The 20,290-nt window shown below is 41.2% G+C and overlaps 1 protein-coding gene across 1 annotated transcript in view; it reads right to left on the bottom strand.

Annotated features, from left to right (window-relative positions):
• Positions 1–20,290, bottom strand: part of RNGTT (RNA guanylyltransferase and 5'-phosphatase) — a 463,180-nt gene that overhangs the window by 118,618 nt on the left and 324,272 nt on the right. Inside the window, 1 exon segment of the mRNA XM_077487269.1 lies at positions 11,536–11,636. Within this exon segment, the coding sequence (XP_077343395.1) occupies positions 11,536–11,636 (101 nt within the window).

Genomic DNA, 20,290 nt, shown 5'->3' with positions numbered 1-20,290 from the left:
TTATTTATCTTGTCATGTGTGTGTCTAAATGGTTCATCAGCATTCCTGATAGTACAATGTAATGCAGATTAAATTCACATCATGAATCACGTCCCTTGCAAGGAAACTGCCATCTTCCCGGTAATAAATATAAATTACAGCCATGGAATAATGGCTGGCTTGCTCTGGTCAACACAAAATAAGTATCTTTATTTTCAACAAGGCAAGTTTTCTAGAATGTCACTATTTTATTGCAAATCTGTATGTAAGACTTCTTTAACCACATGCATACTGGGCACTTAAACCCCCCTCAGTCCCAGACCAATTTTCAGCTTTCAGCGCTGATGCACTTTGAATGACAATTGCGCGGGCATACAACACTGTACCCAAATGAAATTTTTATCATTTTTTTCCCACAAATAGAGCTTTCTTTTGGTGGTATTTAATCACAGCTCGGAGTTTTATTTTTTGCTAAACAAACAAAAAAAGATGCAAAAAAAATAAAAAATCATGTTTAATAGTTTGTTATAAAATTTTGCAAACAGGTCATTTTTGGCCTTCATTGAAGTGCGCTGATGAGGCGGCACTGATAGGCTGCATTGGTAGGCACTGATGGGCTGCATTGGTGGGCACTGATAGGCTGCACTAGTGGGCACTGATAGGCATAGTTAAGGCGGCACTAATAGGCACAGATAAGGCGGCACCGATGGGCACAGATAAGGCGGCACCGATGGGCACAGATAAGGCGGCACCGATGGGCACAGATAAGGCGGCACCGATGGGCACAGATAAGGTGGCACTGATGGGCAAAGATGGGCACAGATAAGATGGCACGGATGGGTGGCACGGATGGGTGGCACGGATGGGCACTGATAGGTACCAGTGATAGATGGGACTGATGGGTACTGATAGGTGGCACTGATAGGTGGCACTGCTGGGCACTGATGGGCAGCACTGATGGGCACTGATGGGCACTGGTAGATGACACTGATGGGCACGGATATGTGGCACTGGGGTGCAGCACCTTTGTTGAGGCAGATTGTGGGCACTGTGGGCGGCACTGTGGGCACTGCTGGGTGGCACTGTGGGCACTGCTGGGTGGCACTGACGGGGGGCACAAATGTTTTATTATGTATAGTTATGAGGGGGCAGGTGGGCACTGGCAGGGGGCAGGTGGGCACTGGCAGGGCTGGCCGTGATCGGGACTGATGTCCCGATCACGGCCGCCGGTGATCGGCTTTTTTTTTTCTCCTCGCGAGGAATAATAGCCGATTACCGGCTCCGTTATATCCCATGATCAGCTGTCATTGGCTGACAGCTGATCACTTCATAAGGGGTCGGGATCGACCCCTCGCACGGATCGGTGATCAGGCGAGTCTCATAGACTCGCCGATCACAGGGGGCGCGCAGGCCGCTCGTGCATGGGACTACGTCAATAGACGTAGTCCCGGCAAAGGAGATCCGTGCTGTAGCCGTCATTCGGCTATAGCGCGGGTCTCAAGTGGTTAAACAAAAAAATTATGGTTTTACAGATAATATAAATGCAATATCCTAGAAAGTAGTATATAAAATAGCATATTATATGCAAGAGTTAAAAAAAATGGTTGTAAAGCGCACCTACAGACAACATTTTAAAATGTTTGTCACCCCAACATTTCAGATTCCTGATATGTGTCTGCTATACCATGTACTTGTATGAAAAAGTATCCTATTCTCTTTGTATTGCTTCTTTGTGTGAAATCTCTGGAGTTCCTGCCAGTCCCTCTACTTTCCTATTAAAAACAAGCAGAAGAACACAGTGTGGTTCATCCCCTAGCTCAGTGATGGCGAACCTTGGCACCCCAGATGTTTTGAAACTACATGTCCCATGATGCTCCTGCACTCTGCAGTGTAGTTGAGCATCATGGGAAATGTAGTTCCAAAACATCTGGGGTGCCAAGGTTCGCCATCACTGCCCTAGCTGATCTGGGAACTCAGCCTGCTCTCCTCCAATGACCAGACTTGCCCTGACATGACCGCCTCCCCCCCACAGCCTTTCACTGGGAAGCTCAGTGTCCTGCTACTTCTACTCCCCCAGCTCTTATTCAGCCAAGACAAAGGGAAGGTGATCACTTCTAAAAAAAAAAAGCGGAAAAAATGTCAGGTTTCTGTGATGTAAAAATATGAGACAAAGGTAAATCATTTTGGAACTTTTTCCACCTTTAATGTGACTTATAAACTGTACAACTCCGTTGAACAACAAATTGAAATCTTTTAGGTGGAGGGAAGTCAAAATAAAAAACTAATATAATATGGTTGCATAAGTGTGCACACCCTTAACCACTTAAGGACCAGGCCTCTTTTTCAGACTCGATGTTTACATGTTTAAAACGTTTTTTTTTTTTTGCTAGAAATTTACTTAGAACCCCCACACATTTTATATTGTTTTTTTTTCTAACACCCTAGAGAATCAAACGGCGGCCATTGCAATACTTTTTTTCACACCGTATTTGCGCAGCGGTCTTAGCCCTTGTACACACGGTCGGAGATTCCGACGGAATGTGTCCGATCGGACCGTTTTGTCGGATATTCCGACTGTGTGTGGTCTACATCGGACTGTTTCCGTCGGAGTATCGGACGGACCAAATTTTCCATCTTGGTAAAATTTTCCGACAAAATGCTCCAATCGGACATATTCCGATCATGTGTAGAGAATTCCGATCGGACAAAGTGCCACGCATGCTCAGATCAAATTCCTACACCAAAGCTATTGGCTACTAAAGTGAACGTAGTCCCGTCGTAATGAAATAACGTCATCACGTCGTATTTTCCAACAACTTTGTCCGACCGTGTGTATGCAACAGTTTCGTACAAAATCCGACGGATTTGGTTGTCGGAATCTCCGACCCTGTGTACAAGGCTTACAAGTGCACTTTTTTTTGGAAACAAATCACTTTTTTTGTATATTGTGAAAGATAATGTTACGCCGAGTAAATTGATACCCAACATGTCCCACTTCAAAATTGCGCCCGCTCGTGGAATGGCGTCAAACTTTTAGCCTCAAAAATCTCCATAAGCGACATTTAAAAAATTCTACGGGTTGCATTTTTTGCATTACAGAGGAGGTCTAGGGCTAGAATTATTGCTCTCGGTCTATCGATCGCTGCCGATACCTCATGTGTGGTTTGACCGCCGTTTTCATATGCGGGCGCTACTCACGTATGCGCTCACTTCTGCGCACAAGCTCGTCGTGACGGGGTGTTTTTAAAAACCTTTTTTTTTTCTTATTTATTTTAATTGATTTTATTTATTTTTATACGGTTTTAAAAAAAATTTTAAATGGATCACTTTTTTTCCTATTACAAGGAATGTAAACATCCCTTGTAATAGAAAAAAAGCATGACAGGTCCTCTTAAATATGAGATCTGGGGTCAAAAAGTCCTCAGATCTCATATTTGGACTTAAATGTAATAAAAAATAAAAAAAAAGTCATTTGAAAAAATGACATTAAAAAAAATATACTTTAAGAGGTATGGGCGAAAGTGACGTTTTGACATCGCTACCGCCCTCCTATGGTATAGAGACGAGTGGGGGCCATCTTAGCCTCACTCGTCTCTATACCCAGCTAGGAAGAGGACCTGATCGCCTCCACCGCTACCGGTAAGCGCCGGAGAGCGGCGGGAGGGGGGTGGCACCTCTCCCGCCGCCGATAGCGGTGATCTCGCGGCGTATCCGCCGCGGAGATCACCGTTAGTGTACAGAGGACCGGCGCCTGAAGAGATGGATATCTCGGGTTGTGGCAGCAGCTGCTGCCGTTACCGAGATATCCCTCTTCAAAAATAGGACTTACAAATCGGCGTGCGCTGGTCGTTAAGGGGTTAAACAAATACTTTGTTGAAGCACCTTTTGATTTTATTACAGCACTCAGTCTTTTTGGATACAAGTGAATCCATCGGCAAGGCACATTCAGGTCTGGGCTCTGGCTGGGCCATTCCAAAACTTTAATCTGAGATCCCTCCGATGCTTTGGAAGCCCTCTGCAGACCATGGCTTTTGCTGTAGGATGCGACTAAGAAAATGTCAGTAAAGACTCACTAGTACAGACGATCTTTATTTGGGGTTAATCAGAGGCACTTTTAATGATTGCAGGTGTGTATTGACTCCTATTTAACCACTTGCTGACCGGCTCCTGTACATATACATCGGCACTTTGAAGATGGATATCTCGGTAATGGCAGCAGCTGCAACAACCGAGGTATCCATCTTTAGAGCCGGCGCAAATACGGTGAGACAAAAAGTATTGCAATGACCAGCACTTTGTTCTCTAGGGTGTTAGCAAAAAAATGTGTAATGTTTTGGAGGTTCTAAGAAGCAAAAAAGACGTGTTTTTAACTTGTAAACACTGAGTCTAAAAAAAGAGGCCCGGTCTTTAGTTAACATGAGTTTGAATTTGATATTGGTATTCGGTATTGGATTGATATTGGATATATGGTATTCGGCCCCCTTGAACTTTTCAACCTTTTGCCACATTTCAGGCTTCCAACATAGATAGAAAATTTAACTTTTTTGTGAAGAATCACCAACAAGTGGGACACAATTGTGAAGTGGAACGAAATCTATTGGATATTTTAAACTTTTTTAGCAAATAAACTGAAAAGTGGTGCTGCAAAATTATTCGGCCCCTTTACTTTCAGTGCAGCAAACTCACTCCAGAAGTTCAGCGAGGCTCTCTGAATGATCCAATGTTGTCCTAAATGACTGATGGTGATAAATAGAATCCACCTGTGTGTAATCAAGTCTCTGTATAAATGCACCTGCTCTGTGATAGTCTCAGGGTTCTGTTGAAAGCGCAGAGAGCATCATGAAGACCAAGGAACACACCAGGCAGGTCCGTAATACTGTTGTGGAGAAGTTTAAAGCCGGATTTGGATACAAAAAGATTTCCCAAGCTTTAAACATCCCAAGGAGCACTGTGCAAGCGATCATTTTGAAATGGAAGGAGTACCAGACCACTGCAAATCTACCAAGACCTGGCCGTCCCTCTAAACTTTCAGCTCAGACAAGGAGAAGACTGATCAGAGATGCAGCCAAGAGGCCCATGATCACTCTGGATGAACTGCAGAGAACTACAGCTGAGGTGGGAGAGTCTGTCCATAGGACAACAATCAGTCGTACACTGCACAAATCTGGCCTTTATGGAAGAGTGGCAAGAAGAAAGCCATTTCTCAAAGATATCCATAAAAAGTCTCGTCTAAAGTTAGCCACAAGCCACCTGGGAGACACACCAAACATGTGGAAGAAGGTGCTCTGGTCAGATGAAACCAAAATCGAACTTTTTGCCCACAATGCAAAACGATATGTTTGACGTAAAAGCAACACAGCTCATGAACCTCAACACACCATCCCCACTGTCAAACATGGTGGTGGCAGCATCATGGTTTGGGCCAGCTTTTCTTCAGCAGGCACAGGGAATATGGTTAAAATTGAGGGGAAGATGGATGCAGCCAAATACAGGACCATTCTGGATGAAAACCTGTTGGAGTCTGCAAAAGACCTGAAACTGGGACGGAGATTTATCTTCCAACAAGACAATGATCCAAAACATACAGCAAAATCTACAAAGGAATGGTTCACAAATAAACGTATCCAGGTGTTAGAATGGCCAAGTCAAAGTCCAGACCTGAATCCAATTGAGAATCTGTGGAAAGAGCTGAAAACTGCTGTTCACAAACGCTCTCCATCCAACCTCACTGAGCTTGAGCTGTTTTGCAAGGAAGAATGGGCAAGAATTTCAGTCTCTCGATGTGCAAAACTGATAGAGACATACCCCCAAGCGACTTGCAGCTGTAATCGCAGCAAAAGGTGGCTCTACAAAGTATTAACGCAAGGGGGGCGAATAATTTTGCACGCCCCACTTTTCATTTTTTTATTAGTTAAAAAAATTTCAAAAATCCAATAGATTTCGTTCCACTTCACAATTGTGTCCCACTTGTTGGTGATTCTTCACAAAAAATTAAATTTTTTATATCTTTACGTTTGAAGCCTGAAATGTGGCAAAAGGTTGAAAAGTTCAAGGGGGCCGAATACTTTAGCAAGGCACTGTATATAGGTCACATTAAATGTGGAAAACGTTCTGAAGTGAATTATTTTTGTCAAAATTTTTTACATCACAGAAACCTGACATTTTAATAGGGGTGTGTAGACCTTTTTATATCCACTATTTATATATATATATATATATATATATATATATATATATATATATATATATATATATATATATATATATATATATATATATATATTCATCACATTTATTTGTGATTACCTACCATGAAAACGACTTTTGCTTTCTGATGGTTTTAAAGCATATTTCCGTTTTGCAGTCAAAATTTGAAAAAACCCCACTACATGTCAATATATACAAATAATAAAAAAAAAGATTTCTGACTTTTCTAGGTGTTTTTTTTGGAACAGGGGGGCAGACTGCAAGCTACCATCAACAATTTGAAATGAGAGGAAACAATCTGTCCCCACTGACAAATAGGGACACACTGAATTTCCCCTCACTGCCATACAATGAAGATACTGATGAGATCTGCCAACACAGCACAGGTGGGATTAATTATGATAAACATTACCTCCCCATCCCCTATGCACAGCACAGCAAAATGACAGTTCTTATAGTTTTGAAAGGGCAAGTAAAAGCAGCCATTTTTCATTTTAAGTTATGCTATGCGAATTAGAACATAGAACACAAAAGTAAAGCAGGTTGCTATCCCAATTTGGCTGCAAAAGATAAAACACATTGTAAGGTAGAATCCAATACAGATGACCAACTGCAGGAGATTCCTGCAGATTTATAATTTTCATCCTGGGGTTCTTAAACATTTGTTTATCAACTGTACAGTGTGCTGTGATTTATCTAGGATGTTTACTCATAGGGTTTCTAGTTGTTAATGAACTTTTACTAAGGGTCCTTTCACACGGGGCGGATCAGTTCTGATCCGCCCCGTGGATATCCGTTTGCTCAGCGGGGATCACTCCGCCGATCCCCGCTGAGCAGGGAGATGACAGCTCCGTCTCTGCACACTGCGCAGGGACGGACCTGTCACAGCGCCGCTCTCCCCTATGGGAGATCGGATGACGACGGACCGCAGTGCCCGTCGTCACCCGATCCGATCCGCAGACGGATGGAAAAATAGCTTTTTCCTCCGTTACACTTTTTCGGATCGGAGCGGGTCGGATGTCAACGGACATGTCACCGCTGACATCCGACGCTCCATAGAGCTCTATGGCGCACCCGTTCAGGTCCGCCTGAAAAACTGACAGGCGGGCCTGAACGGGAAGTCAGTGTGAAAGAGGCCTATCTAGAAATGAAAGGGGTTGTAAACCCCCTTTTTTTAATATAAAAACAACAAATATTCCTATACAGTCAGGTCCATAAATATTGGGACATCAACACAATTCTAATCTTTTTGGCTCTATACACCACAATGGATTTGAAATGAAAAGAAAGATGTGATTTAACTGCAGACTTTCAGCTTTAATCTGAGGGTATTTACATCGAAATCAGGTGAATGGTGTAGGAACTACAACAGTTTGTATATGTGCCTCCCAAGTAATGGGACAGATTAACAATCATCCAAACTTTCACTTTTTAATACTTGGTTGCAAATCCTTTGCAGTCAATTACAGCCTGAAGTCTGGAACGTATAGACATCACCAGATGCTGGGGTTCATCCCTGGTGATGCTCTGCCGGGCCTCTACTGTAACTGTCTTCAGTTCCTGCTTGTTCTTGGGGCATTTTCCCTTCAGTTTTGTCTTCAGCAAGTGAAATGCATGCTCAATCGGATTCAGGTCAGGTGATTGACTTGGCCATTGCATAACATTCCACTTTTCCTTAAAAAACGATTTGGTTGCTTTTGCAGTATGCTTCGGGTCATTGTCCATCTGCACTGTGAAGTGCCGTTCAATGAGTTCTGAGGCATTTTGCTGAATATGAGCATAATGCATCAAGGTGAAAAACCTTAAAGCAGAACTCCTAGCAATTTTTTTTCCCATGTCCTTGTTGCTGATCTCCTACCTTCACCAACTATGTCATCCATGTTTTTCTGAGCTCTGTAGTTCCTCTGCAATAGGCTGCTGAACTTGTTGAAAGACCGTTATTGCCTGGTGACTTCCTGTTTGTAAGATCGCTGGTTCCTATCCCTCCAATAACCTCAGCAAGCGGTCCGACATGCCCCCTTGTAGTTCTCTGTAAAGCGAGCAGGGGGGAAGCAGACATGTAGTGGGCAGAAGGGGTCTCACAGCCCCCTGTCTGTGCCACCCATGGAGGTGATGTCCTCCTCCTCCTCCGCTGCTCCCGTCAGGCACCGCCCCATCATCTATTTCTGTTCAGAGCAGCATAATGATCAGAAATCACTTGTATGACACAGCGGGGATCTCCCACTGTGTCAGGTATTGGATATGAGAACACTGATTGCTGAATGCGCTTGTATAGGAACAATGCGCTGTCAATCAGGGATCAGTGTTCTCATATACAATACCTGACACAGTGGAAGATCCCCACTGTGTCATACAAGTGATTTCTGATAATAATCCCCGCTCTACACTGGTGGTTCCTGACATGGTGGACATGGTGGTCCCTGACATTCGGCACTGGTGTTCCCCGACATGGTGGTTCCTGACATTCGGCACCGGTGGTCCCTGATAAGCTGCACTGGTGGACATCGACACGTTGCACTGGTTTGCATTTATATTAAATGCATTCAACTTATATTATATTAATATGCATTTATATTAAAATACTGTGTTACGTATGGCTTGCTGGCTGCAGAATGAGGGGGTGCGATTTATGTTGAAGTGGGCGAGTTCACATTTACATGTGCAAGTCTAGTGTACCTCCCACATTCACTCCCATCCCAAAGATTCATGGGAAATGTAGGCTGATTACAATTTAGAAGAGGATATGATGCAATCACTGTTCTAACACCTCCTCCTTGACAGAATACAGGCTGCATTTTTTGAATTACAGAGCTGACTTCCTAAAAATTCAATCAGACATCTCTCTTAAACGGTAAGAACATTTTAGTGCTGTGTGTGTGTGTGTGTGTGTGTGTGTGTGTGTGTGTGTGTGTGTGTGTGTGTGTGTGTGTGTGTGTGTGTGTGTGTGTGTGTGTGTGTGTGTGGGGGGGGTTGTACTAATGGGGGATTTTTTGAAAATCCTCTGCTTTAAAGCTTTACAATCACTTTAAATACATGACTTTGCAATATGAATGCTTATCTGTCTGTATGCTACCTATCATATTGTACAGAAGTAAGAAAAAGTTGATGAACTTTTTGGAAATTTGCTTTAAGTAGAACTTTATACAAACAATGAAAAAAAGATACTGCATACATCAAAAAAGTAAATATCAACAGCAGTATTTTTCTACTGATGTGTACTTTATTTTCTTTGGTGAGGTGACCACGCTTCCACAACACTGGCTATACAGGATACCTTCCTTATCCAGGTACAACCTCTGAAAGTAGCAAAAGAAACATCAGCTTTGGAATGCTGATGACTGTAAAAATAATGTCCCATTTAATGAACCCCAGGTAAAGCTGCAACATTATGGTGGTAGATTCATGGTTTGGCAAAGTTCATTGATGTGTGCATTAGAGGTTGACCGATATATCGGCCAATATTTGTAATTTTTTAATTAATCGGCAATGGCTGATGAAAAAGGTTGATTATCACTTCAGCGCGACTTGCAAAAGACTTCTGTAATAGAAGTCAATACAAGTTGCCTGAACTTAATCTGTGGAGCAGCCTTCCTCCTCTCTGGGCAGTCTGCCAAGAAAAGATCAAAGAGATACAATGTTTCTTCTTCAATGGACTGAACTCCTGTGTAGAGTTCTCAGTTTAACCATTTAAAGACTAAGGGTCCTTTCACACGGTGCGGATCAGTTCTGATCTGCCCCGTGGATATCCGTTTGCTCAGCGGGGATCACTCCGTCGATACCCGCTGAGCAGGGAGATGACAGGTCCGTCTCTGCACACTGCGCAGGGACAGACCTGTCACAGCGCCGCTCTCCCCAATGGGAGACCGGATGACGACGGACCGCAGTGCCCGTCGTCACCCGATCCGATCCGCAGACGGATGGAAAAATAGCTTTTTCCTCCGTTACACTTTTTCGGATCGGAGCGGGTCGGATGTCAGCGGACATGTCACCGCTGATATCCGACGCTCCATAGAGCTCTATGGAGCACCCGTTCAGGTCCGCCTGAAAAACTGACAGGTGGGCCTGAACGGAACGTCAGTGTGAAAGGGGCCTAAATCTTTTCTGACACTTGTTGCTTACAAGCAAAAATCCTGTATTTTCTGCCAGAAAATCACTTATTATATATTATTATATTATATATTATTTTTTTAGCAGAGACCCTAGGAAATAAAATAGCGGTTGTTGCAATATTTTATGTCATACGGTATTTGCGCAGAGGTCTTTCAAACGCAATTTTTTTGGAAAAAATACACGAATGATTTAAAAAAAACAAAAAAAAAAACTGTTAGCCAACTTTTTTCGTCCAAAAGTTTTGAGTACCTGTTTTTGTGTATTTAATATTTAATACATAGTTTTTTTTTTTTATCTAAATTATACATACAAGTGAACTGATTGGAGGTTTGTTTTGTTTAATAAACGTAAGAAATGTTCTGCATCACTTATTAATGAAGGCTGCTTTCAAACTGGAGCGGGCAGGCGTTGACAGTAAAAGGCTGCTAGTTTTAGCGTCGCTTTACCGTCGTTTTAGCGACGCTTTACCGTCATTTTAGCGGCGCTATTCAGCTGCTAGCGGGGCACTTATAACCCAGCTAGTGGCTGAGGAAGGAGTTAAATGCGCCTGTGAAGCACCGCTGCCAAATTGCATTGCAGGAGCTTCGGCACTGGTGCCCATTCATTTCAATAGCCAGGAGTGGTGGAGGAGCGGTATACACCGCTCCAAAGATGCTGCTTGCAGGACTTTTTTTTTTTTTTTTTTAACGTCCTGCCAGTGCATTGCCTCAGTGTGAAAGCACTCGGGCTTTCACACAGACTGCAGGGACTTAACAGGTGCTATTTTTAGCCCAAAAGCGCCTAAAAAATTTCCCAGTGTGAAAGGTGGGTAACTGTTCGATTTTATGAGATGAAGGGGGAAAAAAAAATAAAATAAAAAATTCGGGCCTAACATATCAGCATTATATATCGGTCATCAGCTGCCGCGATTTCCAAATATCGGCATCAGCCAGAGAACAACCCATATCGGTCGACCTCTAGTGTGCATGCTCAGCTTTAACACTTGAACAGAAAAAAAACATATGTGTATATGGAATGCTTCATATGCATATATTGTATGTTACAGTATATCATTCACATGCATTAAATGTAATAGTATACTGTATATCTCATATGCCACTGAGGCAAGCTCACCACACAGCTCAAGAAGTTTTGTAGAGAAATTCATTCATCCCATCAGTCTAACCTTACTATACATTTACGTCATAGAACTTAACTAAATGGAACATACAATGCTACAATCAGAAAAGGAAATTTTACCCTTCTCCTCCAACTCGAGTTATTTTAAGCAGAAAGTCTACTGAATTCATGTTAGGAGGCTTCCATTTCAAAATGTCATCACAACGACCGGCTTTGTATTTCTAGAACAGAAGAAAGGCGAATACCATTAAAATGAAGTGCCATTTCTAATACAAAACTCTAGCACTGGATTGCTAGGTGTCTTTGTCTATTACAATGACAATACCAGCTCTAAGATCTGGGAGTCAGTATGAAACACATTAGATTAAAAGCACATGCAACACTATAGAGGAGAATTTAAAGACAAATAAATAACCAGATAAAAAATTGGGTAAGCGATCTCCAAACAATAGCCATCATTTCAATAATTACAAAGCGTGATGTTGTATTTTTGGCAGTATATAACCATCTATGGTGTATGTTCAGTAATTGAAAGTCTTGAAATCAGGATTTATTAGATCACATTTTAGCGATATCCAGGGCTTCATTAGAGAAAACGCCTCTCACTATCATGAAAGTCTGTAATTGAGACAGCAGTAAAAATCTGACTGGGGTTCTAGCCATCTACAGTGCATCCAGAAAGTATTTGCAGCGCTTCACTTTTTCCACATTTTATGTTACAGCCTTATTCTTAAATGGATTATATTTATTATTTTCCTCAAAATTCTACAAACAATACCCCATGACTCCAGCATTGGGTTGGAAATTAGCCACACCAGGGAGGTTCTGGCCTTACAGGTCAGAAGCATTGTGCAAATCTAGTGGGTGACTCCCAATAAAATACATTAAATTTTTTGGTTGAAACAGGACAAAATGTATTTTATATATATATATACATACATACACACACACACACACACACACACACACACACACATGTTTTGCCTTGCATTTATATTTTTAATCGTAGAATGGCAGGATTTCAGGGACCAGCCCCATTTTGGCTTACAGGCTGGCCTCACATCTTCTCCAGGTACACTGTCCTAAAGCTCAGTTAAGTCATCAACCAATTTGGAAGCTGCAGAAAAGAGCTGCAGTGGCTATGGTGCAGCCAGGAGCCTTGATAAAACAATCTTTAGAGACACAAACCTCCATATAAAAAAAGGACACTAAAAAAATTAGGCTTTCAGAGAGAGGGGTTATATAGGGGATGGCGCTGCAACATTATTTTTAAGCCAGTGTCCAATCACTAGAAAGTAGATGCAAATATCCCATAGTTAAAGATGCTGTGTTTTGCATTCTACAACTAATAAAACTTTTACTTCTGTCTGTGTCTCTGATGGAGTTTAACCCTCTGCTCCCATATTGCAAAACTACTGTCACCATGCATGACCTGAGGGAAAATCTCTCTAATAGAGCTTTGGAAAGCAGAGAAAATCTGACAGAGGTTTGAATTCTTCCTGGCTCAATCCAAAACTTCATAAAAAGTTAAAGTGGTTGTAAATCCTCCCCCACAACTTTGTCCCATGTACATCAGCATAAAAATCCCTAATGAACACTGCTTGTAGATATCTCCTTACTTGCTTAGTATTGTTGTAATCCCTTTTGTTCTTTAGAATGACGTCACTGAGCATGCCCAGATATCCCCTGATTTACGGCACACTCTCTATGTGCTTATATATCTGTTATCAGAACTTCCTACGGCACACCACTGATGTCCCAGAAGACTTCAAAATCACTCAGAGCTTCCTCCTACACACCATGTGACCTCACATGCAGTGTAAAGCAGGGCATGGGACAGCATTACTGCAGATGTATCAGCTGAAGCTGATAGGACTCACACAGGCAAACACTAGATTATCAGCACAAGTAAATACTACGAAATAAAACAAGTCAGCTATGAACAGGAAAGCAGGGTTGCCATAGAAACGTTGGATTGAGAAGGAGGCTTGGTTAACAGTACAGGAAGTGCTCAATGTAAGGGTGGAAATACACTCCACTGCGGACTCAGAAAACAATACTTAAGATGGCGATGCCTAACCCCTGGAAACAAGTTTTTTAAAGTTTCTTTAAACAGTAAGTAATATGCAATTTGGGCTGGGTTACAGTGGCTATAGGATAATGACTTATTATAATGGACTAAATGAAAAGCAGCATCAGTGGGAGAGTTTACTTCCTCTTTAAGACTGGACCTACAGTCTAAAGACATACTTTAAATAAAATACACTTGTTTGTAAAAAACAAAACTTTACATAATCCTTGCCCATAATGTGTCAACCTGCCAGGTTTTTCTGCCATATTTATGAAAGGAAATAAATATTTCCCTTCATTTTCTTTCACATAGATACAACAGAAAGTGAAAGCAATCTCCAAATTGAGCTAACCCTCCTCTTAGAAAGATGCCACTGGAACAGATGTCCTCGATGGAAGATTTCCCAGCTATTCCTGTTCTGGTGGCAACTTATTTGTAATTTTCCTTCACTTTTAATCCAAGGGTCATTGGTCAACAGCACAAGTAATAAAAAAAAAAATTGTGAATCTCCCTAGCAAGAAAAGACACAGTAATTAAAACTGACAGCAAATTGAATCCTAAGAAACCATACACATTTGAATTTAATTTTTCTTTAGTTGACAAACATAAATTTAGCCTTCATGCCCATTGAATTTAGCCTTCATGCCCATCTAAAGGAAGTACAATAAATATGTACAAAAATCACACATTCTATATGTTGACTAATCATGCCAGCATTACACAGTAGTTATGAGCCATAGCTGTGGTTCATGGCATGTCTTAAAGGATAAGTTCACCTTTCAAAAAATAAAAGTATAAATTAACGTATTTTTACAGGTAAAAAAAAAAAATGTGCATTTGAAATGTACACTGCGGCCTGTGAAGCATTGCAACTGCAATCATACCTCCCATACAGGCAGGCTACTGAGCTGTGGGGAGAGCCAATGAACTACGAGAGCGCTCACCAGCACACTCACAGTTTACTCAGAACTACAAGCCATCTGTCAAGGCACAAGACGGTACCTGTAGCTCATTCATTCACAGGAAACTGGGGAAAAGATTTCCCACCCGTTGTCACAGAGCGAGGAGAGCTAGCAGCGGGAGTTGGGTGTATAGAAGCATGTTATACCAAAAATATGGGTGTAATCCTGCTCCTAAAGGTGTACTTAGACTTTAAAAAGGAAAATTGCCTTTCAACTCTCAAATTGATGGAGTTAAAAGTAATGATGATGTAAAATGAAATTTACTTTGAGGTTCTACCTTTTGCAGCTGACAGATTGTAGTTCTCAATTAACTACCAGGGTGTCAATGAGTGCTCTAGGTAGTCTATTGAATCTTCCTCTCATTGTATAACTGCCTGCCCATAGGAAATATGAGCAGACAGATACACTGACAGTCTGCAGAACCTGAGATTGCACCCGTGATCTGCAGATTGTGGGTGCATTGCTTAACAGTCTACAAAAAAAAAAAAAAAAAAAAAAAAAAAATGAAACATATGGTTGCTGTTTCTTCACAATCATTCTGCAGAATAATAATAATAATAAACCAAAGCTCTGTAAGGCAGTACATATTTCCCACATTAACAGGAGCAGATGTTACATTTTGCATCCTAATACAGATTATCTTCTGCTAGATTACAAGATATTAGAATTAACATGGTACATGCAAAGGAATTTTGAGTGCACATTTCATAATACAGTCTTTCACAGGGCCAAAATAAAAATGATGTTTGCAGAATATACGAAACAAAAAAATTGTGACATTACATACAAATAAGCAACATATATGAATGGAAATTAGGAATGTACAGTATTTAAAAAAATTGTTTTAATGTATAGGTTTCTTTTTCTTTTACTAAATATTAGAAACTTAAACTGAAGTTTAACCATTGTAAAGTGGACTGGCAGTGGTAAAGATGCACTAGACAGTACACCCGTGAACAGTCAAAGCAGGTTTGTCCTGCACTTTTATACGGGAAGGCAGAAAACAAACAGCTTCAATGCAGAAGAGCATTGTACAGTAAGAACATAAAAAAACAAAACATCTACTCGCCCAAGGCACTAACTAAACCCAGGTCAGTGCCCTACAAACAAGGTGCCCCTTCATAGGTTCCCTAACACAAAAAGGCAGCATGTCCCTTTTTTAACGTACTGTCAGCACTCAGACTGTTCACACAGCAGTGGGCTCCCAAAGTGAAGAGCAAAAGAGAGAGAACCGAGCATTAGTCAGCCCTCAATATAAAGGCAGAGACTAATAATGAGGTCTATCAGGTAAGATGTGAACCTAAGAATAGAGGCTTGACCCCACCTAAAGTTCTACAAAGTTTGTGGTTTCCAGGTCCCAGGGTAGCACTTATTCTCAGAAAACAAAAGGTTTTACCATTAGCTTTAAACCCCAGAGCCTGTTTGCCATGTGCATGTGAAAACCTAGGTGACAACGCCCCCAAAAATCCTGCCCACCAGTGCCTCAAATTATTAAAGCGATAGCCCACCCAAAATTATATTTAAGTTTTATTGTAGATGCTGGAGAGGTGACCAGGGCCAATTGCTGCAGCCAGTTCCTATGTTTTGTGCATAGGACATGGAAACAAGGCTAAGCAATTCAACTATGCATAAAAACACAGAAATGTTTTGTTCACCAGAGGTCTGGAGAATGATACAATGAGTGTCTGCAGGCAACAGAAACATGTTGGAGGTTCCTTGCAAGTTGGGGCTTCATTGCTACAAATGGAGTTGGAGATTTGGTCAAGATCCACGGTGCTCTAAATGCTGAGAAATACAGGCAGATACGTATCCATCATTTCTGGGATACATTCAATTGGTTCCAAATGTATTCTGCAGTTTGACAACAACTCCAAATAATGTCATTAACAATAATCTTTAGTGTAGGGAAGAACAAGGAGTTCTGGAAGGGATGGATTGGACCCCAGAGAGCCCTGATCTCAACAGCATGGAGTCTGTCTGGGATTACATGAAAAGACAGAAGGGTTTGTGGCAACCTACATCCACAGAAGATCTGTCGTTAGTTCTCCAAGACATTTAGAACAACCTAACGAGTTCCTTCAAAAACTATGTGCAAGTGTACCCAGAATTGAAGAATTGATGCGGTTTTGAAGGCACAGGGTGGTCACACCAAATTCTGATTTGATTTGGATTTCTCATCCGTTCATTTACTTTCAATTTTGTCCATTAAGAAAACTATTAGCACTTCTATTTCTGAAAGCATTCTTAAAGAGGCTCTCCGGTCATATTTATGTTTATTAAAAGTAAGCAGCTACAAAAACTGTTGCTGCTGACTTTTAATAAAAAGACACTCCCCAGATCCAGGGATGTGCTCACCTGAGCTTCTTTTCATCGTTATTCTATTCCCGGCACCAACTGTGGGAACTCGGATGTGACAGCATGCAGCTGCACAGAGGGGTGCCCACTGCAGAAGAATGCGAGGAGGGAGGGGGAGGAGAATCCGAGGGGAAGTGGAAGCAGGTACCTGTCAAAAACCTGGTACCCCCCCCCCCCCCCCCCCAAAGAGCCATTTCTTGAAGAGGAGGGGAAAGGAGAAGCTCCACGTTAATTTTTAGCATTTTTCCACACCAGCCTAAAACTTCTGCACAGTACTGTATGTATCAAAAGTTACTATCAAGTTAAAGCCGTACCTGTCCTAAGAAAAACAACGTATAATATGTTGGGGTAGACTACAAAAGAAGACTATAAATAAATATATTGTGCAAAACTGAGCCATCACCAAAACAAAAATAAAAAAAAACCTGGTACTGAAGTAGTTAACATATGACCAAAGTATTACTTTTGGGAGGATTGCTCTATAAGTAATGCAAGAGAATAGGGAAAGAATGGGAAACAAAGGGGCTAGGAAAAGCAAGGGATTAGACATTATTTTGCAATCAGTTTTTGGGATGTGGGCACCCTATATATGGTTGGTTCTTCTCACGCTTTATTTTTTCTGCTCTTTAGCCACTTGCAAACCGCTTATATAAATATACGTCGGCGGAATGGCACGGCTGGGCAAAGTAACCTGCTCCGTGACTGTGTCCAGGAGACCCGCAGACTCTATCTCCGTGGGCATACCCACGATCACGTCACAGAGCTCAAGAATGGGGAGATGCCAATGTAAACAACATCTCTCCGTTCTGCCTGACAGGACACTGATCGTCTGCTCCCTGTCATCGGGAGCAGTGATCAGTGTCATGTCACACACAACCCCTCCCTGCCCCCTAGTGGTTAACCCCTTCACTGCCAGTGACATTTTTACAGTAATCAATGGAATTTTATAGCAATGATCGCTGTATTAATGCCAATGGTCCCAAAAATGTGTCAAACTTGTCAGATGTGTCCGCCATAATGTCTTAGCCACAATAAAAATCGCTGATCGCCACCATTATTAGTATAAAAAAAAAATATATATATATATATATATATATATATATATATATATATATATATATATTAATAAAAATGCCATAAAACTATCCCCTAATTTGTAGACGCTATAAATTTTGCGCAAACCAATCAATTAACACTTAGTGTTTTTTTTTCACCAAAAACATGTAGAAGAATATGTATCGGCCTAAACTGAGGGAAAAAAATGTGTTTTTTATATATTTTTGGGGGATATTTATTATAGCAAAAAGTAAAAAATTGTTTTTTTTTTCAAAATTGTCGCTCTTTTTTTGTTTGTAGCACAAAAAATAAAAACCACAGCGTTGATAAAATACCACCAAAAGAACGCTCTATGTGTGGGGGAAAAAAAAAAGGACAGCAATTTTGTTTGGGAGCCACGTCGCACGACCGCAAAATTGTCAGTTAAAGCGACAAAGTGCTCTGGTCAGGAAGGGAGTAAAGCCTTCCGGGGCTGAAGTGGTTAGGAAAGGGCACAAAGCGGTTGTCCAACCTATAATACCAACTGTCAATTTAATGCATTATGTTAAGGTAGAATCCCATAAGTAGATTAGAGACATTTCACAATGCAACCAAATACATTTTGAAACAGTAGTGGGCTGTAAATTGCACAAATAATTATCGTACGACAAAAGAATATGGCTAAAATTTTACATATATATGACTAAAAGGGCAAAACTTTTTTTCATTCTTTATCCCCTACCCTCTCTATCCAAAACTTAAAAAGGAAAAGTAGTGAGAAAAAAAAAAGGGAAAATTCATTCAATGGCATGCAAATCACTGCAACATAATGTATATGTAAAGTAATGACTTCAGGGTGACTTCAATTAAAGATTGGGCCTATCTGAAAACACACAAATGATTTGCAGCCAAGTAATCACAAAGAGAAGTGTGTTGGCTGCCATTTTCATGCCTCATATAAAGCAAAAGTCTAGTTTAAAAAATAAATTATGGCCCAAACCATGTAAGAATAAAAAATAAGTAGCTTTCGCTGCATTACTCACCTTATTCTTTTCCAGCACTTGATGTAGCAAGACTTCTGGGTTAAATGACCACCAGTATCATTCAACCCACTTCCGGTGAGTGCAGGTTGTTATGGACCTACCCCCTGGAGGTATGTTGTCACACTGACCTGAACTCAGTGCAACGGCACACATTATGCAAGCAGCATATGGTCATACAGTAAGGATTGTGTACCACTGCCCTAGAAAGAAGAAAGGTCCCCTAAGGTCAATAGAATGGCCCGGAGACCCTTGGGAAAAAAGGTAAGTATCCAACTTTTTGATTTTAAAAACTGTAGAGAACCCATCACAGAAAGAAAGGGAAGGAAGGGGGTTAATGGTCCTACAAACTATATTTTCAACTTTAAAATCCCGGACGAGAGAGAAACCGGCTGTTGCCCGGATCAGATGACAATGATGTTCAATGTGACCTCAAAAAATTGAAAGTTAAAAATACTTGTGGAAAATAATGATCAGAGATTTTAGAAAACATTTATGTTTTCTAGAGCTGCAAAATTAATCGTCAAGAATTGTTATCGCAATCTTGACTAAAGTGTTTCACGATTTTTTTTTCTATGCAAAGAATTCTCATTGCTCTTCTGAAGCCACAGCCATCAAAAGAAAGGAATAGAAAAACTGGGCAGTCTGCCAAGAATCAAAACATTCTTTATCAGTCGAACTTAAGTATAAACATTGTAACAATTTGTCAATGGAATAGGCTTTGAGGGATAGAGGGCACTTCTGAGAGGGCTGGAAAGATTTTTAGATAGCAGCTCACATAGAATAAATGTAAGCAAAAAAAAAAAAAAAAAAAGAAACCAATACTTCTCTTAAGATTGATGCTGGTGCCTAAAAGCTTTAAAAAAACTGCTATGTTATCCCTAAATACTTAGGAAGGTTCTGACTTAACACACTGGGGATACCTTCCAGGGAAATAACTCCAGTTGAGGATTTGCATCTAATTTCCCTTCTCTACCACAAATTGTTAATCCATGCTTTCCCACAGCATTCATTTTACACAAAAGAAAGATTATGAATTGGGCCACTCTCTCTCAAAAGATGACCAGGAAAAATCATTCCACCTAAGCTCTAAAATGTGCCAGTCAGGTGCAGGAAGAGTCACAGGATCCCTTATTTGTGGTACCGCTGTCCATCCACATTGCATAAAAAGTACAGTGCTATCAGGGCTGGCTGCTCAGCTGTCGGCTAATTGCCAGTTCTCATCGCTCTCCACAGTTACCAGCTGTTCCTGATCATGCTCATCTGACCTGCCTACTTAAAGCCGTCCAGCTCACTTCACCTCTGCCTTTGTCACATCACAAGAAACCGTCTCCTGTGGTTCTGTTAAAGACTGGCTTGCTGACATCCCTTCTGGCTACGTATTCTGCTTGCTGTTGCTCTACTTGGATCTC

This window comes from Lithobates pipiens, unplaced genomic scaffold (genome assembly GCF_037356315.1).
Source record: "Lithobates pipiens isolate NorthernLeopardFrog02 unplaced genomic scaffold, aLitPip1_a1.2 Scaffold_18, whole genome shotgun sequence".
Classification (NCBI taxonomy): Eukaryota; Metazoa; Chordata; class Amphibia; order Anura; family Ranidae; genus Lithobates; species Lithobates pipiens.
The sequence above is the reverse complement of the archived record's forward strand: the minus strand, read 5'-3'. Positions and strand labels throughout refer to the sequence as shown.